The sequence below is a fragment of the Panthera pardus genome, unplaced genomic scaffold, assembly GCF_024362965.1.
Source record: "Panthera pardus isolate Hobbes unplaced genomic scaffold, ASM2436296v1 HiC_scaffold_7, whole genome shotgun sequence".
Lineage (NCBI taxonomy): Eukaryota > Metazoa > Chordata > Mammalia > Carnivora > Felidae > Panthera > Panthera pardus.
Window position 1 is genome coordinate 29,665,342 of NW_026527002.1, and position 26,812 is coordinate 29,692,153.

At 35.3% G+C, this 26,812-nt stretch overlaps 2 protein-coding genes and 1 long non-coding RNA gene across 3 annotated transcripts in view; 1 reads left to right on the forward strand and 2 right to left on the reverse strand.

The window, feature by feature from the left end:
- The window catches only part of LOC109269416 (uncharacterized), a 311,096-nt gene that overhangs the window by 140,240 nt on the left and 144,044 nt on the right, over positions 1-26,812 (forward strand). The window lies entirely within an intron of this gene.
- LOC109269413 (fatty acid-binding protein 9-like) lies at positions 696-4,127 on the reverse strand. The gene is made up of 4 exons (XM_019453356.2): positions 3,995-4,127; positions 1,610-1,782; positions 1,037-1,138; positions 696-875 (listed from the first exon to the last, which is right to left on the reverse strand). The coding sequence occupies exons 1-4, from the start codon at positions 4,065-4,067 to the stop codon at positions 825-827; spliced, it is 399 nt and encodes a 132-aa protein (XP_019308901.1). The 5' UTR covers positions 4,068-4,127; the 3' UTR covers positions 696-824.
- LOC109269412 (fatty acid-binding protein, adipocyte) lies at positions 15,645-20,590 on the reverse strand. The gene is made up of 4 exons (XM_019453355.2): positions 20,439-20,590; positions 17,775-17,947; positions 16,889-16,990; positions 15,645-16,433 (listed from the first exon to the last, which is right to left on the reverse strand). The coding sequence occupies exons 1-4, from the start codon at positions 20,509-20,511 to the stop codon at positions 16,383-16,385; spliced, it is 399 nt and encodes a 132-aa protein (XP_019308900.1). The 5' UTR covers positions 20,512-20,590; the 3' UTR covers positions 15,645-16,382.

Genomic DNA, 26,812 nt, shown 5'->3' on the forward strand with positions numbered 1-26,812 from the left:
TATTGTCGACTGACTGCTATCAGTTTGGAATTTAAGGTACCACATGGTATTTACATAATTCTTCCTCTTTTCTCTAAACCCTGAGAGTACTTCCTAGTAACAGTAGTTAATGAAATTATTAAGGGGCTTTGTGTAGCTCTAGATATTATATTCTTACCAGGAACTTAGAAATTCAGTACTGGCATTTAATATAAGGTCATTCTGCAAAGACTAAGTTGTAAACAGTGGTGACAGGTGTACTGGCCTGATTATTTTAAATGGGCTTATGGACGAGTGAGACAATAATTGTTTCAAATGTTCTTCTACAATAATTCAACCACAGTGTATAATGTCCAGGCTGTGTTTTGTGCTCTATCCATCTATGTAAGCAGGGCCAGCCTTCTGCAAAAACAGAAAGTCAGCATGTTGGTTTCCAGCATCTGTACTGCCCAAAGTAGTTCCTAGTGGTTGTATCTGCAGTGTATTATACCCTCTTTGAGGTCACAGGAATTTCAACAGAGCACTCTTTGGCAGAATGCCTTAACTTAAATGGAATGGGTCCACTGGAGGGAACCTAAGGACTATAGAAGTCAGGTAGACAGAGGGTAGGGGAACTTTGGTGCTCTTATAATCATATAATAAGCAAGTCGCTTCTTACCTCACCAATTAATCAGCTTGTCCCCAACCCTCACTATCACACAGCTCCAAAACTGCACTTAATTTGATGGTTTTATTGAGCAAATTTATGTTGAACAATTTTTTTAAATCAATGGCCCTGAGGCATATCTTCTTCAAGTCCCAGTTTCTTGTTAGTGAACAAGTTTCCACTGATGTAGAAATTTCCTTCATACCTTTTCATAAATGCGAGTGCTGACAGTTTTATTCATGGTATACTCCTAAAAGCAAAGAGGGATCTATTAGAAGTGGTGCATGAAGGTTAAATTTGCTCTACCCCTCCTTCTCCAGACTCTCACATCAGGGTGTAAAACAATTGAGTAACTTGAGAAGCACGCCTCAAATAGGAGTATCGGAAAATTTCAATTTACAGAAAACTCACCACTACCATGTTTCCATCTACAATTTGTCTTTTGATTGTTGTCTCCTTGCCAAGCCATTTTTGGACATGAATCATTGAACCATTGCTTAATGTTACGATGCTCTATAAATGCATAAAGGAATCAGTTAGAAATAGCAATTCACAACATTTTCACCTACAGAAGACTTTTCATCTACTTTTTAATTTCTGTTTTGACATTTTTTTCACCCAAATTCTCCCCTCAATTCTTGTCATAATTTATTATCATCAAACTAGAGAGGTATCAAGTGGGTATTCAGTTAATGCTCTCCTTCCCCGAACCATACCTAAACTCTTTGTGAATAATTGTTCTCTTCTATATGCTCTTTTATACAAAGAGATCAGAAAAAAATAAAAACACGTCAAATTTTTTGGCCTGTTAACCATTAGAATAACTTGCAAAAGGGTTGAATTTAGAGATATGCAATAGTAATTAACAAAACAAGCCCAAAGTGACTTGGTAATTAATCAAATTAGATATGAATGAATTATGCTCAAGTGCTTCCTAGTTTTTTCTGGATTGTGGAACACCAGAAAGACTTATTTAGTTCTTACCTTCACTTTCCGACTGTCTGCTGTGATTTCATCAAATTCTTCCCCAAGTTTGAAGGAGATCTCAGTGTTCTTGAGGGAATTTTCTATTTTGATGTTCACTTCATCCCCATTGGCACTAATACTGATTATCGGCTTTGCTAACCCCACCAGGTTCCGGGCTGCTGCGCTCATTCCTGTAAAGTGGAGAAAGCAATATGCCTTCCTAAGACATTTAGGAAGAAGTGCTAACAACCATGTTGGAAAGCAATTTAAAAAGAATACATACTTCCTCCGTTCAGGTTTTGGGTAATGCGCTGTAATTTCTCCAATGCTCACTGTAATAGCTAGGTTGAGCCAACCAAGCTCATTGAGAAAGTGTGTCAGTAATTACACTTGACATTTTGAAAAGCTAAATTCACTTTTTGAGGCCATTGTGCCTCATCGAAAATCTTGGGGACTCATGCTTCCTCTAAAATGTATAGCTGCATGGTGCCTTTTAGTGAATCAGAACTCATGCGTTACCTTGTGGAGTGTTTCAACAGCTGTGAGGGGGGTATTACTGTCTGCATTTTAAAGATGAGTACACAGCATCCTAGAGAGGGAGAGAGGCTTATTCTAGGTGAGGTGTCTGGTAAGTAGCAGAGCTGAGATTTAAACACAGGTTTTCTAACTGAGAATTTTAGCACGCTTAGAAAAAAAAAGCAAAACAAGAAATACAATTTTCAAAGTATCTAAACTCCTCGGAAAGATTATGACTTAGGAAGCCCAAGCCCCTCTTTTATTTGCAGATTACATTCAGATCTGGCCAAGAAAAGAAGAAGTAGACAAATGAGTTTGGTTTAGAGCCTGGCCCTGTTCAGGTTGGGGATTGTCCATGGTCAAACTTGATTCCTGTAATAGGTGGGCAGAAGAGCTGAATCTTCTCTCCCTGTACCAATAGCAAACTCGATTTTGCATTCAGACTGTGAAACTGACAAGACACACCTGACTGTGGAGAAGCAGTGTTAGCTGTGGATGACACAAGAGAGAAGAGCGAGGTGGTTATAACCTGGGCTTGACCACTTGTGAGCTCGGGCATGTTGTTTCCCTTCTCTAACCTTCGGCTTTCTCAGTAGCAAAACGTGGACAACTATAGTGCTTGCCTCCTAGCTGTACTAGGAGATTAAGTGAAAGCACTTAGCATGGCAGTGGCACATAGTAGGTGCTCAGCTGTTATTCCCTCTTGTCCTCTGCCTCAGTCCACTCTCAGTCAATCAAGGGCTACTCTTGCCATAAGCCCAAAGTTTCTTAGTTGTCCCCAAATTTAAACTCCAAACAGGTGGGTCTATGAATCCATGAAGAAATAGAGAGGTATGTTTCTCCTATCTCCCTAAGAAAGTTAACACTACACATGAAAAAGGGACAAATGTTACATTATGAACACACTGACTTATGCATTGATCACCTCAACCAAATTTAAAGAAGAAAATAAGGTTAAAAAATTTTTGGCTTTATATGCAATTTATTATTGCAAGGAAGACTTCTCTTAATTAACTATTAAAAATTAATTATTAAATAATTACTGTTCTTCTAGCATTAGTGAAGAATAGTTGAGTTGCTATAGACCTGAGCCGTTATAATTGATGTTTATGAACTTGACTATAGAGCTAAAGAATGGATATATAGACTTCTGAGAAATAGCCAATGGAGAGACATTCAATGAGTAAAAATGTTCCGTTTCTCCAATAAAAAATTTGAAATTCTTCAAAATAATGTTTTTAAGTATCTCTCATATATATGAAGACTCTAAAACATTAACCAAGTAGAAATTTCATTTGTTGCTTTTGTTCTTTTGAAGTTATAACTTAAAGCAAAGCTTGAAACAAATTTAGCTGATAAATTTAATTATAGAAATTATTATCTGTAAATTTGAAGCTAAGAAATGCTATTAAATGAAATGATGAAGCTGGGGAGAAACTCTATCCAGGGGATAGGATGAATATTTTCAAAAAGGATAAATGGACTTAAATATAAAGATAATGACAAGGAAGTATATGTGAGCTTAGTATTCCAAAATGAGACAATTATTACTAGTTATTTAAAAAAACAGGGCACCTGGGTGGCTCAGTTGGTTAAGCATCCACCTGTGGCCCAGGTCATGACCTCATAGTTCATGAGAAGCACAGAGCTTGCTTGAGATTCCCTCTCCCCCTCCCCCCCCCCGCCCCTGTCCTGCTCATTCTTTCTCTCTCAAAATATATATACTTTTTAAAATCAAAAGTAGATACATGAACTTTGTTAATCTTACATGACTATTTCCTAAGATCACAAAAAAGAGAATTATAGGAAAATTTATTGTGAAATGCAAAGCTGACCATATAACAAAATGTGTTGCCAGTTTCTAAATCTTGTAATGGTATTTCTCACCTAGTTGTTTCATGTATTCCTCAAAGTTTTCACTGGAGATCAGCTTCCAGGTTCCCAAGAAGGGCTCAATCATGATGGGAAGCTTGTTGAGAAGAGGCACTCACAACCAAAAGCGAAAGAAACTCAGGGAATACAGTGCTGCCAGTATCTTAATTTAAAAGGCATCTTCATCACGTGACTTCTGAAATAACCAATGAGCAGCAACAAGACCAAACATTCTAGGCACCAGCATGACTCATTTTATTCACCCCCAAATTAAGAAATGGAAAATCAACATGTAAAGCTGAATTTAAGTCAATGATTATAGCTTCTAGGAAAGAGACTTACACCCCCAAGTCACTTGATAAGTATTATTTCTGGAATGGAGATAATTTTCAATAGCCCTTTGAAATTTGAATGCTGAGTCAACTCTTTAGGAATATCCCAACAAATGTCCAATAAACACCTGACTAAGGTGGTTTCCCCACCTGAGAGGAGAAGCACACCCTTGCTTGATCCACCTCAGCTGTTTTTTGTTTGGACACATCATGGTTCCAGGGTACCCTCTTCATTAAAATAATAGTCTCTCCTCCCTTCCTTGCAGGGTTGATGAATTGATATCAGTTAATGTAACTGAGATGTCTTCAGTTTCTCGGAGGGAGGCATAGAGTATTATTAATATTATCATTGTTCATCAAGAGTGATTGCCACTGAAAGAAAGGTAACAATTACCATTGAATGGTGTTTTGTGACTTAAGCCCTAAAAAGGAGGTGGAGCTAATGCTTGGAAAATTCATCTTTTAGGCTTACCAAGTAATCTTGATATTAAAAGATACCACTTGGAAAAAAAAATAAAAGATACCACTTGAAATTGTGAAGAGAAGTTTTAGAGAGAAAAATGGCATTTTGATATCTGCATTCTAAAAGAGAAAGGCAGTAGATTATTTAAATCTCTGTACAGTTATTTCTGTAACCTAAGTAATATGGACTTGGCAATTTTGCCTTTACTAAAAAGGATTAGATTCAGAAGCTCTAGATTTCTATCACGACTTTTAATTCCAGTTGTTTTGAACAAGACCAGAAAATTAGGCACCAGAAGAAGAATATTCATACTATTATCTGCCTGTGTCAAATAATTCTTCAAAGAAATATTTATTTAAATCATCTGTTTGTGGAAAAAACAAATTTTTAAAAAGGTAGACATTTTGGCACCATAATGTTATAATTTAAGTGGAATAAAGAATTTCTTTTGATGACAACATACAAAGAAGAAATTTACAATGCAGTCTTTTTATAGATATAACAGTCATTAAAATATTTGGAGGACAAAACAGGGGAAGCAAAAACGCTAGACTCACTTTCAGGAAACCAAGACCTGTCCCCAAAATAAGTGCCTTAACAGTTGAAAATATACTCGGAGATGATATTCAAATAAAGAACAAGTGATCAAACCTTGCTTTACTGGTTCTAGATGTGTGCTTACATTCTCTGCTTGAAAGATAGTAACATAACATGGCGATGCATGTTGGCCCATGGGGCAGTGTGACATTAGTGTCATCTTTCTTGTTCCAATTTCCCTACCACTGATTGATTCAGGAATCAATCCTGTGGCCCATATAGAACTCAGTTGTCCCATGAGACCAAAGGAAAAGTAAAATTTTTGGCTTCCATAAAATTCCCTTACCCCTAAGGGAAAGAGCCAGAGAGATGGTTTCTCTTCTCCTCTGCACATTTTGCTTTTTTGTATATGTGGGGCTGCTGCATCCATTGTGTTACCAACTCAGAGATGCAGCCAAAACTGAAGATGACAGAGTGCAAAGTGGGGAGGAACGAAGGCCATTTAATTTCTGGAATTTTATATATGTGAATTAATAAATTTCATCATTATTTGAACAATCGTGTGTCTGAGTTTTTGTTACTCGCAACTTTTAAGCCTTCGTAATTGATATGCCTCAGTAAATAGCTTTACCTAAATGATTAGCTTCAAATCTCAAAACAACCAATTGCATGTATCATCTGATGTTGGCCTTGTGTACAACAACTATCGTCTTTCCAGGTCCAATTCAAACATCTCCTTCTCTGTGAAACTGGCTCAGAGCTAGTTGATTCCTATTACGTAATACAACTGTACTTTACCAGAAGTATATTAGAAAACATTTCTCATGGTATTACAACTAGTTATCTTCCAGCTGTCCCCTGAGTTATTTCATAAGCGCCTCAAGCAAAGAAAATATTTCTTACTCACCTCAATATCCCTAAGACAGTAGCTGGTATACCGTAGGTGCTCAATAAATGTTTTATAAATGAATGACAAAAGGAATAAGCAGTGTTTATTTCTTTTAAACTGGCAATTCCCCTCATTACTGATCTTAATCTAACAGTGACTGTAAGCAAGCTTGTAATATACATTGTTCTCTCCAGACCGGCCGATGTGACAGGTCTTTCATTACGGTCATCAGATGATAGAGGGATTCCCAGACTCCCTTGGTCTTTGCTCCGTGTCTCATTACTACCATGTGAGTCTCTCTTCTCAACTGAGAATGTGCTCTGCTGCCACCACCACTTGCCTTTGGCTTTTGTGTTTGATTTTAAAAGCAAACCCCACCCCCAAAAGACACCATTGCCTCAAGTAAAAAAATGTTCAAGTGAGGCTGTTCATAATTGTTAATTCTAGTAAAGGAATCAGGATAGAGCAATTTGTTTTCGAACATTTACACATCTTGTTTTCATGATAGCTTCAATGCTCATTTCTTCATTATCTCATTTCTGTATGTTTCTCCAATATCTCATTTTCCATAGTAACTTTTTTCTTGTGACATTTTAGAGGTAAAGGAGTCTTTAATAAATTTTAATTTTGAGATGCTACATTCCCTATTGGTGAGGAACAGTGGTAAAAATAAAAATATACTGGAAGCCATGAAAGTATTCAGGAATATGTCTGGTAATTTACTGCTATATATATATATATATACATATATATATTATATATATATATATACTTATATATAATACTTTATATATACTATATATATATATACTTATATATAATACTTTATATATACTATATATATATATATATATATATATATATACTTATATATAATACTTTAGCTGGAGCCACAGTAGATTTATTTTCCAATTTTTTATTGTGGCAAAATACATGTGTCATAAAATTAACTATCTTGACCATTTTAAGTGTACAATTCAGTGGCATTAAGTACATATTATTGCGCTACCTCACCACCATCTACTTCCAGAACTCTTTTCATCTTGCAAAACTGAAGCTCCATACCTACTAAACAAGAACCCGATTTTCCCAGTCTCTTAGCCATTGGCAACCACTATTCTACTTTCTGTCTGTACCATTTCAACTACTCTAAATAACTCACATAAGTAGAATCATACAGTATTTGTTTTTATGGTGACTGGTGTATTTCACTTACCATGCACTTCTTAAGTTTCTTCCATGTTGTACCATGTGTCAGAATTTCCTTCCTTTTTAATGCCTAATAATATTCCATTGTATGTAAATACCACATGTTGTTTATCTATATGCCAATGGACCTTAAGTTGCTTCTCCATTTTAATTATTGTGACTAATGCTGCTATGAATATGGGTGCACAAATATCTCTTTAAGACCCTGTTTTCAGTTTGTGGCGGTGGGGGTGGGGGTGGTGGAGGTGGAGTATATACTTAGGAGCAGAATTGCTGTATCCCATGATAATTACATTTTTAATTTTTTGAGGACCTGTCTTCCTGTTTTCTACAGCAGCTGTATCATTTACATACCTATCAATGGTGCAGAAGCATTCCAATTTCTTGACATTTTCACAGACATGTTATTTGGTTTGTTTTTTTGATAGTAGCCATCTTAATGGATGTGATGTGGAATCTCATTGTAATTTTGATTTACATATCACTAATGATTAGTAGTGTTAAACTTCTTTTCATGTAGTGGACATTTGTATACTTCTTTGGAAAAATGTCTTTTCAAGTCCTTTGCTCCTGTTTGAATCAGGTTGTTTGTTTTATTTGTTATTGAGTTTTAAGAGCTCTCTATATATTGTAGATATTAATTTCTTATCAGATATATGATTTGCAAATATTTTCTCACAAAAGTAAGTTGTCTTTTCACTCTATTGATAGTATATATCAACACAAAAGATACACACAGATTTTTTTAAAACATTTATTTTTGAGAGAGAGGGAGACAGTGTGAGTGGGGGAGGGGCAGAGAGAGAGGGAGACACAGAATCTGAAGCAGGCTCCATCCAGGCTCCGAGCTGTCAGCACAGAGCTTGATGTGGGACTCCAACCCGTGAACCCTGAGATCGTGACCTGAGCCACCCAGGTGCCCCCACACAGATTTTTAATTTTCATGAAGTCCAATTTTTCTATTCTTTTGTTTCCTGTGCCATTGTTTTCGTGTTTCAGAAATCATGGTCAAATCCAATGTCATGGAACTTTTTCCCTATGTTTTTTTCTAAGAATTTTATATTTCTGGGGAGCTTGGGTGGCTCAGTCGGTTAAGTGTCTGATTCGGCTCAGGTCATGATCTCCCAGTTTGTGAGTTTGGGCCCCGGTCAGGCTCGGTGCTGACAGCTCAGAGCCTGAAGCCTGCTTTGCATTCTGTGTCTCCCTCTCTCTCTGCCCCTCTCTCACTTGTGCTCTGCCTCTCTCTCTCTCTCTTTCAAAAATAAATTTTAAAATGTAAAAAAAAAATTTTTTTTTAAAAGACATATTTAGGTCATGGATTCATTTGAGTTCATTTTTGCAGATGGTGTTAGGTAAGGGTCCAACTTTATCCTTTTGCCCATAATACCTAATTTTTCCAGCACCATTTTCTGAAGACAGTCCTTTACCCATTGAATGACCTTGGTACATTAATTGAAAATTATTTGACCATTTATGTGAGGGTTTATTTCTGGACTCTATTCTGTTCCATTGGTTTATATGTCTGTCTCTACTAGCAAGTTTGATTATAATAATAGCTTTGTAGTGAATTTTGAAATCAGGAAGCATGAGTAATCCAATTTTATTCTTCTTTTTCAGAATTGTTTTGGCTTTTTGTGGTCCCTTTAGATTCCATATGAATTTCAGAATGGGTTTTCTATTTCTCCAAAAAATGTCATTGGGATTTTGATTGGGAGTCCATCAAATCTGTAGATAACTCTGGGTAGTATGACATCCTAACTATATTAAGTCTTCGAATCTGTGAATATGGGATATCTTTCCATTTATTTATGTCTACTAAAAATTTCTTTTAGAAATGTTTGCAATTTTAAATGTATGAAACTTTTAGCAAAAGCTGATTCCTTTAATTAAGTTAATTAAGTTAATTTCTAAGTATTTTATTCTTTTTGCTGCTATTGTAAATGGAAATGTTTTCTTAATTTACTTCTCAGGTTGTTCATCGTTAGTATATAGAAACACAACTGCTTTTTGTGAATTGATGATATATCCTGCCGCTTTGCTGAATTCATTTATTCTAATAGGTTTTTTTTTTTTTCAGGTGAGTGGAATCTTTAGGGTTTTCTTCATATAAGATTATACCATCTGTGACCAGAAATAATTTTTCTTCTTCCTTTGTTAGTTTGGATGGCTTTTTTGTTTTCTTGACTGACTACTCTGGTTAGTACTTCCTGTAACATATTCAATACAAATGGCAGAAGCTGACATCTCTATCTTGTTCCTGATTATACAGGAAAAACTTTCAGGTTTCACTATTAAGTGTTATGTCCTCTATGGAGTTTTCACACAGGGTTTTTGTTACATTGAAGTAGTTTCCTACTATTCCTAGTTTGTGGAATGTTTTTACATGAAGGAGTTTTGAATTTTCTCAAATTCTTTCTCTGTATCAATTGAGATGACCATATGTTTTTCCCCGTTCATTGTGATAATATGGTAGATTATATTGACCAATTTTTGCATGTTGAATCATCCTTGCATTCCCCAATAAATTCCAATTGGTCATGATGTATAATCCTTCTAATATGCTGCTGAATTCTGCTTGCTAGCATTTTGTTGAGGATTTTACATCACGATTCATATGGGATATTGCTCTGTAATTTTTTTCAACTATCTTTGTCTGAGTTTGATATTAATGATATCATATGCATAAAATGAATTAGAGAGTCTTCTTTTTTCTTTAATTTTTTTTGGAAGAGTTTGAGAAGGATTGGCATTAGTTCTTCTTCAATTTGGTAGAGTTCACCAGTGAAACCATTAAGCCCAGGACTTTTTTTTTTTTTAATCAGATATTTGGTTCCCGGTTACTCCTTACTAGTTACAGGTCTGTTCAGATTTGCTATTTCTTCATGCTTCAGTCTTAGCAGGAATTTGTTCATTTCATCTAGGTTACCCTATTTGTTGGTGCACAGCTGCTCAGAGTATTCTCTTGTAATCCTTTCTATTTCTGTAGAGTCAGTAGTAATGTCCTAGTTTCATTACTGATTTTAGTAATTTGAGTTTTCTCTCTTTTTTTCTTAGTGAGTCTACCTAAAGCTTGTCAATTTTGTTCATCTTTTGAAGAACCAACTTTTCATTTTGTTCATTTTCTTTTTCATTTTTCTATTTTCTATTTCATTCATCTCTGCTCTCATCTTTATTATTTCCTTCTGCTAGCTTTGGGTTCAGTGTTTTCTTGTTTTTCAAGTTTCTTGAGTTGTAAAGTTAGATTGTGGATTCGAGAACTTCTCTCTTCTTCTTCTTTTAATATAAGCATTTTTAACTATAAATTTCCCACTTAGCACTACTTTCACTGTGTCCTGTAAGTTTTGGTATGTTGTGTTCCAGCTTTCATTCATCACTAAGTGTTTTCTAATTTCTCTTGTTATTTCTTTTTTGATCCATTGGTTGTTGTTTAATTGCCAAAAATTTGTGAATTTTCCAGTTTTCCTTCTGTTATTGATTTCTTCATCCGATTATGTTTGAATAAGGTATTTTGCATATATCTTTTTAAATTTACTGAGGCTTAATTTTATCCTTTCTATCCTGAAGAAAGTTCCATGTACACATGAGAAAAATATGTATTCTGTGGTTTTTGAGTGTTCTATACATGTCTGTTACATCCAGTTGATTTATTGTGTTTTCTAAGTCTACCATTTCCTTACGTATGTTCTGTCTGGTTGTTCCATCCTTTATTGAGAGTGAGATTTTGAATTATCCAACTATTATTGTAGAACTGTCTATTTCTCTCTTTAATTCTGTCACATTTTTTTATTGAGATATAAAAATTCTGTCATTTTTTGCCTTATGTATTTTGATGGTCTTTTACTAGGTATATAAATGTTTATATGTTCTTACTGTATTGAAACTTTCATTTAAATATATAATAAGTCTATTTTGTCTTTTGTTGGTATAGCCACCTCTGCTCTCTTGGTTACTATTTGTATGGAATATCTTCTGCTATCGTTTGATTTTCAACCTATTTGTATATTTGGATCTAAAGTTAGTCTCTTGTAGATAGCATATAGTTAGACTTGTTTTTTTTTTATTCTTTCTCTTTATTCAATTTTTCTTTCGACTAGAGTATTTAATCAATTTATATTTAAAATTATTAGTGATAAGGAGGGATTTACTTCTGTCATTTTGCTATTTATTTTTCATGTGCTTTGTAGCTTTTTTTGTCCCACATTTCCTGATTTACTATTTTCTTTTTTGTTTAGCTGATTTTTTGTAATGAAACATTAAAATTCCTTTCTCATTTCCTTATATATATATTTTCTATAGCTACTTTCTTTTTGGTTACCATGGGGATTACATTCAAGACCCTAATGTTATAACTAATTCTAATGTGAATTTATGCAAGCTTAACTTCAAAAACATACAAAAATCTGCTTGGTATTTGCCAAGTTGTTCTACTGTAAAACTAATTAATAAGCAATTAATTACAATTATCTTCCAAGGCCTAACTCAAATACATCTTCTTTGTTGAAAATTTGACTACTCCAGGACATGTTGGTCCTGCTTGCCATTGGCTCCCTTCAGTCCGTAGCCTATACCACATAATTTAGTATATAATGAATTTCTTCCCCTATATTGTGTCTTTATTCATTCTGTTAAAATGTATTGAGGGATTACCATGTTTCAGGCACTGTGCTAGATTCTAGGTATCCATGTAAGTGACCTGCTCTAGAGGCAGTGACAACCTAGTGAACGGGAAAGAGAAATGAGAGTGTGGTAATATCTTGTTATAGTAGGAACACATACATTTTTCTGTGATCATGGGGAGGAAAGTTTTAATCCTTTCTAGATTTGAGGGGTAAGGGTAAAGGAAAGAGAAGGAACTATTAGGACAGTTTTCCCAGGTAATGTGATGGTATTCATGCTATTTCTCTACTACATTAAGGACATGAATATGAGGTTGTCATTCTTTCTGTGCTCCATACACCACATTTAGCACAAAGAAGACAGCATACTTATTCATTCAAGAATCATTTATTAAGCTCTGACTCTCCTGTTCACTGTACCAGGGTCTGGGAACCTAGCTACAAATTTGACATCATCCTTGCCTTTGAGATGCTCTCAATAAGTGATTTTTGTGTGTGTGTTGCCTAACATTTTCTGTTTGTTTGACTACATGTAAATCCTTTTAATGTATTCTGCATTGGGATAGGGCTGGTGTGTGAATTAATGGATGGATCCATAATTGGATGTAAGGTCAATATTGTGTTTTTCACTAACTAGAGAGATGTTCACCGATAAGCTATACAAGGGCTGTGCCTTACTCCTTCACCCAGCCATTTCCTGTACTCAGACAGCCTGGCTAGGAGTGCTATAAACACACTGCTTAAAAGCTGAACCCTAAAGATAAAAAAAAAACATCACCACCTGACAACCATTTTGGAGGCTTACATGTTCCAACTCAATGACTTTACAATCTATTTTTCTTCTTAGCAGCAATGCACCTGTAAGAATTTTTGCAAGTCCCTCAGAAACCCTCAAGTAAGTCTCACATACAAGTGATAATCCCTTTCTCTTTTTCTGCAAATAAGAGAACAAGTTTGTGAAAAACCATATTTTATATGATAATATTAAATTCAAGTAATTTACGTGAAAAATAAAATAATTCATAAATTTTTGTACTTTGTTATTGGTAGTAACATACTTTGGCATACCACACAGTGGTCAAGTCACAATAATAACTTGGGTGAAAATCACTATTCTAAACAAGAGGCTAGGTCACCCGCTCAAAATTGATGCATAACTTGCAAAAAATTTTAAAAATTTAAGTCAGCAAAAATTTAAAGTAAAAATTTAAGCCAATAATGCTATGGGATTTGGAAGAAGTATTTATAAGCCAGAAATTGTAATTCAATGATAGCAGTGACAGGAATTAAAGAAAAGAAAGGATATGCTGGCCTATTGTGTCATCCGATTCTCACAGTTTCTAAAGACTGAGTGAATGGCTTTTTGAACTATTCATATCTTCTTCAAGATATAGATGGACTCTATACCCATACATCTGTTTTTCTGAGAAGTATCTGCTTGGCCCTATCTCTCTTCCTTTAAGAGTAGAACCTTCTTCTTTTATTTATTTTTTATTTTTTTAAATGTTTATTTATTTTTGAGAGAGTGAGACAGAGTGTGAGTGGGGGAGGGTCAGAGAGAGGGAGACAGAATCAGAAACAGGCTCCAGGCTCCAAGCTGTCAGCACAGAGACCAATGCAAGGCTCGAACTCATGGACCACGAGATCATGACCTGAGCTGAAGTCAGACACCCAACCGACTGAGCCATCCAGGCACCCCTAAGAGTAGAACCTTCTCTATGTTTCTGTATATGTGTTGGTAGAAGTAATGTTAGACAATGGAAAATTATGTGACCTTCAAAGAAGTCCCAGGCAAGATAAATTGGAGAACTGATACTCAAAGATATCTTTTGTATTGTGGCCTTAGTTTTATGAAAATATAGAAGGAAGAAACCAGCTTATCTAGCAAATATACATTAGACTGGATCTTCTTACTCTATGCTTCCATACTGTCTGAAAAATAAGAATTAAACTTGAAAGTACATTTTGAAAATAACTAGATCCACAAATACTCATACCTAATGAAGTGGTACGTAATGCAACTTTGTAAAGAATTAGCACAGAGGAACCATTAAGGGATGAGGAATGTTCAGGACAAAGGAAGGGAAAGTTCTAGACAGAAAGAAGCAGGATACACACACACACACACACACACACACACACACACACACACACACAACTAGAGGCAAAACAGAGTATGAAAATTGCTTGGGATGATTGAAGCAATAGCAAGAAGTATAAGACAACGAGAGCAATGATAAAACTAAACAGATGAGAAAAGACAAGCATCAGACAAAATATACATTCCACGCTATGGAGATTGGACCTTCTCTGGATGCAAAGGGAGCCATTTGCAAATGTTTTAATCAGTGAGTGTCCAGGTCAGGTTTCCATTGTGCAAATACCATTTGTTAAATATACAGGGCTTGGAAAACAGAAGAGAGAATTGACAGTAAAAGAGGGAGATTTATTAGGAGAACTCTGAAGCAATTAAAGAAAAAAATGTTTGGAGGTATTGGCAATGGGAATGAGAAAAGCAAACATTAAAGAAATTTTAAGTTAATAGAATTAACATGATTTTCAAAAAGTAAAATAGATACTGTGGAGGGAGGAAGAAGACATATTCAAGGATGATTTAAGATTTATGGAAAAAGTAATTAGACAAAACATGCTGATACTCACTGAGCTTTGGAAAATAGGATGAAGAACAAGTTGTAGGTAGTGGGTGGAAGGGGGCAACAATGATAAATTTAGCACAGAATATGTTGACTTGAAGTGCCTGGGACATCCACTTGACTACCTTCAAGTCTTTCTTTTTTTCCAGTTCTCCCTTATTATTGGATTATCTCATCACCATTTGTGAATTAAGTTACCACTAGGATACTGATAGCTTCTAGACCTATATCCCATCCTGGGTTGCTCTCTTGAATTTCAGATACTATGTCTATTCCCTATTTAACTTTGTAGACTTACACTCTAAACCTAAGTTTCCTCATCTATGAACAGGAATACTAAAATCTTCTTATAGGATTATTTTGAGCATGCAAAGTGCCTGGCACCAAAGTAAGTGCTTAATCAATATTGGTTTCTCAAGAATTTTCCTAATCAGTCTGTACAAGTCTTCTCCTTTTGAGGTCTTCAATCCTCCAGTGAGCCCAAAGTAAGAGTCTGACTCTGTTTTTGCAAAGAAAGTAAATTCTTATCATCAGGAACTTACTTTACCTCTTCTGGCCCCTTCGTATCTTAGTGTTGTGCATAAAATAAGTACTCAACAAATAATGGAGTTATTCTTAAAGGAAACATCACAAACAGAATTATATCAATTGCAGCACATTAATAGACTTCGGCTGACTATAAAATATAAGTATATAGTATGGAAATTGTAATCTATTTACGTGAAACTCCAATAATATCTCGAACAGCTGCAAAATTTCCACAAAAGGCAGAAGAAACCTCCTCCCTCCCTCCCTCCCTCTTTCTCTCTCTCCTTCCCTCTCTCTCCCCAACACACACACACACACACACACACACACACACACACACCCCTCTATCTAGGAAACCTCATTATCATTTTTGTCTATTTGGGGGGGGGGAGTGGGAATTCCATGGAGATTTTATCTGAATAAAAAGTTCCAGAACATATTCAATACTTCATTTAATAAAAAAGTTCCACTAGGAGGAAAAAGAAAGATTTGGAAACCACTATAAGAACATTTGCATCATTACTCATTACAAAGTTGTCATGTCTTTTATGGAAAGAACATTATGGGATTATTTGCACTTAATCTTTGAGAGATTCCAGAGATAGCTTGGTTTACCAATAATTTTTCAGATTAAAAATTATATTCTAGAAATAGTGTCTACAACATGTATTGCTGGTCTTCCTCTCAATGCTCCAGAATAGGTAGGTGTGAAATGGCAGGACTTGGCCCAGCTGTCTGTGGGCCACTTCACTACATTCAAAACTACCTTAGATATTTCTGAGGTAGTTACTTGACTGTAGGCATGCTACAGAAGGACTGCGTATTCAATAATAGCAAATTTATCATCTACCTAAGAAAATGGAAAATTCATGAATATTTTTTACCTTGGATTATTATGAAAAATCATATTATACCAGCAATAAAGCAAAAATACAATTTTCTCTTTCCTTCATTGGGTTATGAGTAAAAAATTATCCCACACAAAGAAAAACTCATTACATCACCTTCTAAACCTAAGAAGTTTTATTTAATGAACATACCCACATTGAATAAAATCAGTTTGGGGGAAAATTAGTTGCTTGCTAATTAGTAGAAAATAACAATATATGTTTGGACAATATATCCAACAGACTGTCATAGAGTTCGATGCAAACTTCAGCTCAATGTCCCTTGGTTTATGCTCTCTCATAAATTCTGGTAGAGGTGACGCCTTTCATGATACATTCCTAGACACACACAAAAAAACTCTTGGTCAATCATGGGACTAAACTATGGGTTTATTTATTTTACCTGTAATATTGGGAAGGAAACAGTATTTATTTGAAAACATTTGTTCTGGGCTCCTATATATACCTGGTAATGTAATAAGTTAGGAAGATAAAAAGACCAAGAAAACACAAGTCTTCCCCTCAAGGAACTTTACAATCTATATAGTGTGTGAGCAATACAAGCAGAAATGCATAATACAATATGGTGTGTGCTGAGAGCAGTCAGAGAATGCTTCTTGAGGGACAGCATGCCTCGACTGAGCTTAAAAGCATGAAGGACAATTGCCAGAGTGAAACCATAATGCCAATGGAATCGCTTTTTTTTCTACATAAGCCAGCATGATTAGGTAGAATGGTGAGTATAAGATGACCAAGCAGCAGAGCCTAGAATTAAGCAACTAGAGGATACTCACCACCACCAGTTTATCATCCACTCGTTTTCTCTTTATGGTGGTTGATTTTCCATCCCACTTCTGCACCTGTACCAGGGCACCCCCATCTAAGGTTATGATGCTCTGTGAGCATAATAAAAAATGATTACCATTTGTATAAGGTAGAGGAAAATAAAATAAAAAAGACATCACCTTTGAATGAAGGAATATTTTGAGGTCACTAGTAATTCTAAATTGTAAGAATATATTAAAACGAAAAAAATGAGTGGTAAAAACAACAGCATATAAATGATACATTATGATCAGAATACTATACAAACACATATTTGAAATAATACTGTGAGAAAATATAGGCAATAAATTTATGTTGAGATGATACTCATAGGTGATCTTTTCCTTTCTTCTTCCACTCTTTCATAAACATTCTCTGAAATGTTATTTTTATTTCACTTCAAATACTCTATATATTGTGTGACAAATAAAATTTATTAATCACTTTTTTGAAGAATAAATACAACTTTATAGAAAGGAGAAGATTCACCAAATACATATCTAAGAGAACATGGCTTAGGTCTAGGAAGTCAGGGATCTTTGACCTGTGATAAAATAGTTTCCCTCCTTTTACACAAAATGACTTCTTCTTGGCAGCAGTCTTTTATTTGTTGATTTTTTAAATTTATGTTTGAGAGAGCACAAGAGGCAGGGAGAGAGGGAGACACAGAATCTGAAGCAGGCTCTAGTCTCTGAGCTATCAGCACAGAGCCCAACGCAAGGCTTGAACTCATGAACCGTGAGATCATGACCTGAGCTGAAGCTGGATGCTTAACTGACTGAGCCACCCAGGCACCCTGGCAACAGTCTTTTAGAAACCAGGCTTTTTATTCTGCTCCAATTCCTTCTTTCTCACCTTGACTTTTCTGTCATCTGCAGTAACTTCATCAAATTCTTCACCCAGTCTGAAGGAAATCTCAGTATTTTTAAAGGTGCTTTCTGATTTAATGGTGATCACATCCCCGTTCACACTGATGATCATGTTGGGTTTGGCCATGCCAGCCACTTTCCTAGTGGCAAAGCCCACTCCTACAGTTGGGAAAAGAAAAAAAATGTCAAGTTTACAATTTTCTTTCACATCTTTAAGTTAGAGCTGTACTGTGTGTGTGTGTGTGTGTGTGTGTGTGTGTGTGTGTAGGTGGGTGGGTGGGTGTGCATAAAAGGAAAAAAAGAACACCAGTGAATTTCTTAAAAGCCTCATTTAAATAGCTGCTGCAGATAAGTAAAGCAGACTAATATTTAAAGGAACACATGTCATGATTAAGTGTAAGTCTATTTTAATTTCTTCTGGGTTTCGGACTCCACAGGAGACATACTGTTAATTTTCAAAAAGATCAAATCTTCTAGAATACATACATACATATATATGTGTGTGTGTGTGTGTGTGTGTGTGTATGTGTGTGTGTATACACACACACATACACACACACACACACACACACACACACACGTATATTCTCTCTTCCTCTGCCCCTCTCCCCGACTAGTGCTTGCTCTCTTCTCTCTTTCCAAAGAAAATAATAATAACCTGTTTGGGTATACAAAAGTCGCCCAAACATTTCATAGCATTTGCTGCCAAGTCCTATTTTCTTGGCTTTTCCAAATTACTCTACTATGAAATGAAGATTCTGGTTAATTTATCCAAAAGGCAAAATGTTTCCTACATTTATACTATCTAAGAATGGTGATATTATTCCCAGTAAATTGTAGGAACTGTTAAAGAGGGTCTAGTCAATTTTGAAAATGTCAAAATTTAAGAAATCACTATTTTATTAAGTTTAGAAATCAATACTTTTACTCTCAATCGCCTCAGGTACAAACCCCTCTTTTAAAAAAGGAACTTCTTTTCTTGTGTCAGGTAAGGGATGAACAATTTGCAACTTCATGTAGACAGTGGGAACTTGCTGTCACTGCATATGTTGCACAGAATTTATGACAGCCATGGATGTGTTGAATTTTTCAACACATGTACATAAGCCTAAGCTGCTGCTTTGATGAAAGGCTACTTATACATGTGAAAGGTTAGAAAGAGGGGGTAAGAAGGAGAGAAATATTGTCCAAAACAAGTGATGCTGAGGCTCTTATTTAGCGCCCTGTCTGAAAAGTGGCCACAGGTGGAAAGATATTGCTTCATCAAGTCCCGGCCCTGTTACAAAATATACCTTTAAATACATGGAGTGAGTCAGTATAATGAAAGGATGCAACATCAAGTATAATTCCAGAATGGCTGACCTTGGGAAAAATCACATTCTCCACTTGCTTTATTCAGTCCTTCTTTGACTGATGAAAGTAATACCTGCTTGCTGATCATCAGTTAGAGCAATTAATTTCAGGAGTTACCCTATTGTCTTTCATTATCATCAGTACTTTATAATTTTAAAACAGTGGTATAAGAATTTAAATGTAAGTATTAAAAGTGCAAAATGTTTCTAAAACTCAATAGCAAAATAGCCTCAAATCCTGACATTTCTGTATCAGCACTAATCAGCATTCTGATTAGTTTATTGAATCACAACTAGTTGATATTCTAGAAAGTTAGATCTCACTTATGCTAAAGTCCCTAATTTCCCTCCTGTCTTTAAACAAAGAAAATAGTAGTAGTTACAGACAAGCAAAAAATATACCATATGATTTAGGAAAAAGATAAAGTCTTAAGATACAGAGATTAAATCTTAACCCCTGTAAAAACCCCTCCTCAAATTGCTATACCTGGATATGACTTTATCATGCACAGGGGTATGAGGAGAGGGGCTCTCAAGGTAGAAGCTGTCTGAGTGAGAACCGGCCTCCGTACCCCAATGCTTCACCACCATAATCATCTAGGGAATATTCACACAACACTGGCAATATTAGTAGAATCCACAAGCTTAAAAGCCTCCATTATCAAGGAGGGGTACATTATACATATAACATTGTCCTTTTGACTTACTTGATGATCCTATAGTATCCCATGTAATTCCTAATCAAAGAAATATTTAACCCCTCAAAGGAACATATTGTCTGAAATTAAGATTTTGGTTCTCATAAAAACAAAAACACAATTTAACAAATTGACAGTGAGAAAATAAAATAATTAGTTAACACATGTTTGCTTAAAAATCACATTAAATAGAGAAATACAGTGTTTTCAGTTTCAAATAAAAATTATTGAATGCTAGGAAATAAATATAGTCTTATTTATTTCATATGCAAGAAAGAATGACAGAAAAACAGGCAAAGAGCCAAGTAACACAAAGATAACCCAGTTCAGCAGTCAAATAAAATCTTGTCATTTCTATAGACTGTAAAAATTCCAGCTAGACCCTTTGTCATATTGGTTCACCTTTAGGAAGCATGCACTGTGACTTTGGTCTAGAATGTTCCTACAAACAAATGATTCTGGCTTGCTACTTGGATAGCCTCTATGTAGAAAGCAGCATTTCCTATCTAACCCATACTCCCAGGGTGAAAATCATGCATTAACCCTATCTCCCCAGAGAAAAAGTTATAAATCCAGTCATCCTACAACGTATTTTCTTACCCACTTCTTTCATGTAATCATCAAAGTTTTCACTGGAGCTAAGTTTCCAGGTACCCACAAATGCATCACACATTTTATGAGCTTTCTAGGGTTATCTTCAAGATGAGAAAAAAGCTGCAGCTGTCAGGAAGGTGCTATGACCTTCTTGAGTCCAGATAAATTCCTTTTAAAGATGCCCAGATCATGTGATTTCAGGAATAACCAATTGGGGATTGATATCAGAGCAGTTCCTTTATTACCAGCCTCTGCCTTTTTCCCTCTGAGTCATGTTTTAAATAAAAGTTTCTCAACTCTGCTTCTCCCTGGCAAATGGACATTTGACTTAGAGTACAAATTTTTTTAAGCACTGACAAAATATTTTCAACAGGCAACTTTCCTGTTTTGACAGCTTAATGTTCACTGCATTGAATTTGCCACTATTATTTCCATACATACTTATCCTAGTGTAGAGCAGGTTAATTATCTTGAGATGAACTTTGACCCCCTGGTCTGGAGTTTCTATTAAAATTACAAATATGTGGTTCTTTTGAATTGAGGAACGTAAGAATGACCTTACAGATTCTTTTTTATTTTTTTAATTAAAAAAATTTTTTAATGTTCTTTACTTTTGAGAGAGACACAAAGTGCGAGTCGGGGAGGGTCAGAAAGAGAGGGAGACACAGAATCTGAAGCGGGCTCCAGGCTCTGAGCTGTCAGCGCAGAGCCCGATACGGGGCTCAAACTCATGAATGGTGAAATCAGACCTGAGCCAAAGTTGGACGCTTAACCAACTGAACCGCCCAGGTGCCCCTGACCTCACAGATTCTTAAGTAATTTCAAAGGCTCTTTGAGACCCTACTGTCTCGGGAATTACTTGTCAATTAAAATAAAATAAGTAATAGCATCTTAAAGTACGTCAGACTTCTCGTTTCAATTGTCTTGCATGAATGAAAAAGAAATTATCCATCAAGAATCTGTTGATTTAATTAGTAATGATTTAACCTCACTCCTTCCATCCCCTAAATGAGAGCATAGTGTTTATTTCCATAGAATTGGGGCTTAAAAAATAGGCCCCATTCCAAAATATGCTCCCCATACTGAGAAAATTCATCCAGTTCCTGAACGATGTTATTACAAGCTCTAAATTTATCCAGATCTAAATGGCGTTGCTTTGCTTGAAAATGATCAGAAGTGGTGTTGATGTCACACTATCAAAATTTTATTTCCTTCTTTTACATAGTAATTCATGAGATTTCTTTTCTAGAGTAATTCTGTCTTTCAGTCTCCTCTTAACCTATACCAGAATGGTGAAAGATGTTTGTATGTGCAACAAACACCCATGAACATACCCAGATTTTAGAAAAGAAAAAAAATAAAATATTGCATCAGGATGAATCACTACTCTGTGTGCCCTACAGAGCATATGATTGATTCACAACCCATGTAAGTACCCTGAGGGCTTCCCAGAAATGTCTGAGAGAGAGGATTCTATGAAGGACAGGATTTTCTGTAGGCAAGCAGGTTGCTATGAAGGCCTGATAAAGCCAAGTTACAATAGTAATTTTTAATTGTTGCATGTGTTAATGGCACAGTAATAATGTTCATCCACTCTGGACTATTGCACAGATACAGGGACTGTGGGTGATGTACCATTCCAGGCAGACTTCCTATTATAAATGTGTCTGTTTCCCACTGAATAAGTAAATAAAAACGATCAGTCTTAATACAGTGATAACTTGACAATGTTCTAAATTAATAACAGTTGGCTTTTTTGTTTTGTTTTGGCTTTGGCTTGTCTTTTTAAAGATTTTCTTAGGTATACAACAAAATTGAGAGAAAGGTACAGAGATTTCCCATGTACCCACTGCCCCTACACTTTCATAGCCTCTGCTATGATCAACATCACTCACACTTTTACCAACGATGAACCTACATTGACACACCACAATCACCCAAAGTCTATAGTTCACTTTAGGATTCACTTTTGATGTTGTACATTCTGTGTGTTTGAACAAAGTATAATGACATGTATCCATCATTATAATATCATACAGAGTATTTTCATAGCCCTAAAAATTCTCTGTGCCCTGCCTATTCATCTCTTTCCCACATCCCTTAGTTCCCAACCTGTGTAATCACTGTTATTTTTACTGTCTCCACAGTTCTGCCTTTTCCAGTATGTGGCCTTAGCAGATTGGTTTCTTCTATTTGGTAATACGCATTTAACTTTCCTCCATGTCTTTTCATGGCTTAGTAGCTCATTTCTTGTTAATGCTGAAAAATAGTCCATTGTCTGGACATACTGTAGTTTACTTATTGACTCACCTACTAAAGGACACCTTGGTTGTTTCCAAGTTTGGCAGTTATGAATAAAGCTGCAATATACATCCACATGCAGGTTCTTGTAGAGACCTACGCTTTAGACTCCTTTAGGTAAACACCAAGGAGCATGATACAGTAAGAGTATGTTTTGTTTTATAAGGAACTGCCAAATTTTCAAAGTAGCTGTCCCATTTTGCATTCCCAATAGCAATGAATGAGAATTCTGTTGTTCCATATGCTCACTAGTATTTGGTGATGTCAGTGAGTCTAGATTTTAGCCGTTCTAATTAGGTGTGGAGTGGCATCTCATTGCTGTTTTAGTTTGCATTCTCCTGATGATGTATGATGTGGAGCATCTTTTCACATGCTTATTTGCCATCTGAATTTCTTATTTGGTGAGCTGTCTGTTAAGGTGTTTGGCTCATTTTTTTAATTGGGTTGTTTGCTCTCTTATTGTTGAGTTTTAAGGGTTCTTTGTATATTTTGGATAATAGTCCTTTATCAGACGTATCTTTTGCAGATCTTTTCTCCAGTCTTTGAATAATGGTTTACTTTTCAAAATATGTGTTAATGCTTTACTTTTAGTAACAAATTGCTTTAGACAGATTTTGAAATGATTATTACATTTGAATATATATCTTGTGTACTTTAACACTGCAATTTAAACATTTTTTTAGAGATGGACTGCCCAATACTAGAGTCTTTAGTCACACACAGTTTTTGAATACTTGAAATGTGTTCACTATGATTCAGAAACTGAATTTTTAATTTTACTTAACTTTAATTAAAATTTAAGAAATGATCCTCATACAGTTATGGGGAAACTTTTAAATATGTGTGGAAGGAACTGAGTATGTGAATCTACTTTTTCAATTATAGAAATGTCTACATTGTATGAAATCTAAGTGTCAAGCATTTCAAAAGAAAACTTAGAATCTGAATTGAGAGGTACCAATATCTCATTAAAAACTTTTACACTGATTGTGTAAACTATGAAATGTTGAAATTATGGCATTTTAGATACATTGAGTTAAATATAATATATTACTAAATTTAGTTAATTAATTTAATGTTTCTTTTTTACTTTCTTAACCTGGCTACTAGAAAATTTTAGATTACATATGTGGCTCACATTCTGTTTCTATTGAGTAGCACTATTTTTATTCAGCACGTGTTTCAGGCACTTAGCTAGCTACTGGGGATTCAGTATGGACAGCCTTACCAGGCAACTGCTTGCTCAGATAGAGCTTACATTCTAGTACTGAGGAAGATAATATCCAAGGAAATCAATAAACCAACATCAGGTAGGGCTGTTTCAGAGGAAACAGAACAAAGTAATCTGACGCAATGACCGCTATGTGGGTTGGCAACACTAGGTGGGGCAGTTCAGGGAGGTCAGCCAAAGGAAGTGGACCATCGAGCTGATGCCTAAAGGATGAGAAGAAAGCAGCCATGGAAAAATGTGACGATAGATGTTCCAGACGCAGGAAATAGCAGGAGTTTTCTGGCTCCATTCTCGCTAATGACAATTTCACCTAAATATGACCACCAAACACTAAACTGTGACAAACATATAGATATATGTTCCTATAAACCAAGACAAAAGTATAGATATATGGTCCTGATGAGCAGAGTCTAAGCTCCGTTAAGGCAGAAACTTTTATCGTGATTATTTACTGGCGCATATCAAATAATCAAGTATTCAACAAAATGCTTGAAGGAAATCCCACTTAAGTAAGTTAGTGAGAGTAGAGCAACACTCCTGTAAAATTACCTCAGGAATATTTCTATGGGCCAGTAGTCTCATGTTCCTATGTTAACATGTTTACAGTCTGATCATTACTGGAGAAATGGCATAGTTGAAATTTTCTAGAAACAAAAACAGACTCCTTTACTGATTTCATATAAACAAAAATAGTAGTCTATAGTAAAGGAACTTGGTAACTTAAAGAGCCATGAAAAAATTAACATATAAGAAGATTGTTGGGTCTACATGAAAAAATTTCATGCTCTCAGTTGTGTAGAGTAACAAAATAAGTTTGCCAGAGTTACATGAAGGGATGTTGTCTTTAAAAGCAGCTCAGTTTTAAATAAATGAATAAGTGAATGAATGAATGAATGAATGAATAAACAAATAAATAAATAAATGCATACATGCAGCTTAGTTTATGTTCCAACCACATGGATCATCCTGTGGAATGCTAATATTCTATGAACAAGTCCACTAAGTTATGTATCATATAAGACACAGATGTCCTTCAAACAGGAAGCTCTCCAGAAATTATTTCTAAGATTTTTATTTTAATTCCAGTATAGTTAACATACCGTGTTGTATTAGTTTCAGGTGTACAATATAGAGATTCAACAATTCTATACATTACTCAGTGCTCACCACGAGAAGTATAATCTTTAACCCCCATCACCTGTTTCACCCATCCACCTCCACCCACCTCCCTTCTGGTAACCATCAGGTTGTTCTCTATAATTAAGAGTCAGTTTCTTCGTCTGTCTCTCTTACTCTTTTTTTCCCTTTGTTCATTTGTTTTGTTTCATAAACTCCACAAAAGAGTGAAATCATGTAATATTTGTCTTGCTCTGACTGACTTATTTCGCTTAGCATTAAGCTCCATCCACGTTGTTGCAAACTGCAAGATTTCATTCTTTGTTATGGCTGAGTAATAAATAGTCCATTGTATATATTACTACTTCTTTATCCAATCTTCTATCGATGGACACTTGGACTGCTTCCATAATTTGGCTATTGTAAATAATGCTGCAATAAACAAAGGGTTGCATATATCTTTTCAAATTAGTGTTTTTGTAATTTTTTGGTAAATACCCAGAGTTGTGATTTACTGATTCATAGCATAATTCTATTTTTTCATTTTTTGAGCAACCTCCATACTGTTTTCCACAGTGGCTGCACCAGTTTGCATTCCCATCAACAGCGTGCCAGAGTTCCTTTATCTTCACATTCTCACCACTTCTTTCTTGTGTTTTTGATTTTAGCTATTCTAACAGGTGTGTGGTGATATCTCATTATAGTGTTGGTTTGCATTTCCCTGATGATGAGTGGTGTTGAGCATCTTTTCATGTGTCTGTTGGCCATCTGGAGGTCTTCTCTGGAGAAATGTCTGTTCATGTCTTCTGCCCTTTTTTAATTGCCTTATTTGTTTTTTGGGTGTGGAATTGTGTCAGTTCTTTCTGTATTTTGGATGTTAACCCCTTTTCAAATATGTCATTAGCAAATATCTTCTCCCATTCAGTAGGTTGTCTTTTGTTTTCTTGTCTCCTTTGCTGTGCAGAAGCTTTTTATTTTGATGTAGTCCCAATAGTTTATTTTTGCTTTTATTTTCCTTGTCTCCAGAGACATACCTAGAAAAATGTTGCTACAACCAATGTCAGAGACATTGCTGCCTGTGCTCTCGTCTAGAATTTTTATGGTATCAGGTTTCACATTTAGGCCTTTAATCCATTTTGAGTTTATTTTTGTGTATAGTTTAAGAAAGTGGTACAGTTTCATTTTTTTGAGTGTAGCTATCCAGTTTTCCCAACAGCATTTGTTGAAGAGACTGTTTTATCCCATTGCATATTCTTGCTTATTTTGTCAAAGATTACTTGACCATATAAGAGGGGGTTTATTTCTGGGCTTTCTATCCTGTTCTATTGATCTATGTGTCTAATTCTGTGTCAGTATCATACTGTTTTGATTATTATAGCTTTGTAGTATAACTTGAAATCTGGAATTGTGGTACCTTCAGCTTTTCCTTTTTCAAGATTGTTTTGGCTAATCTGGGTCTTTTGTGGTTCTGTACAAATTTTAGCGTTATTCTAGTTCTCTGGAAAATGCTGTTGGTATTTTGATAGGGATTGCATTAAATCTATAGATTTCCATTTGTTTGTTTCATCTTCAATTTCCTTCATCAGTGTTTTATACTTTACAGAGTACAAGTCTTTCACCTCTTTGACTAACTTTATTCCTAGGTATTTTATTACTTTTGGTGCAATTATAAATAGGATTGTGTTCTTAATTTCTCTTTCTATTGCTTACTATTGGTGTATAGAAATGCAGC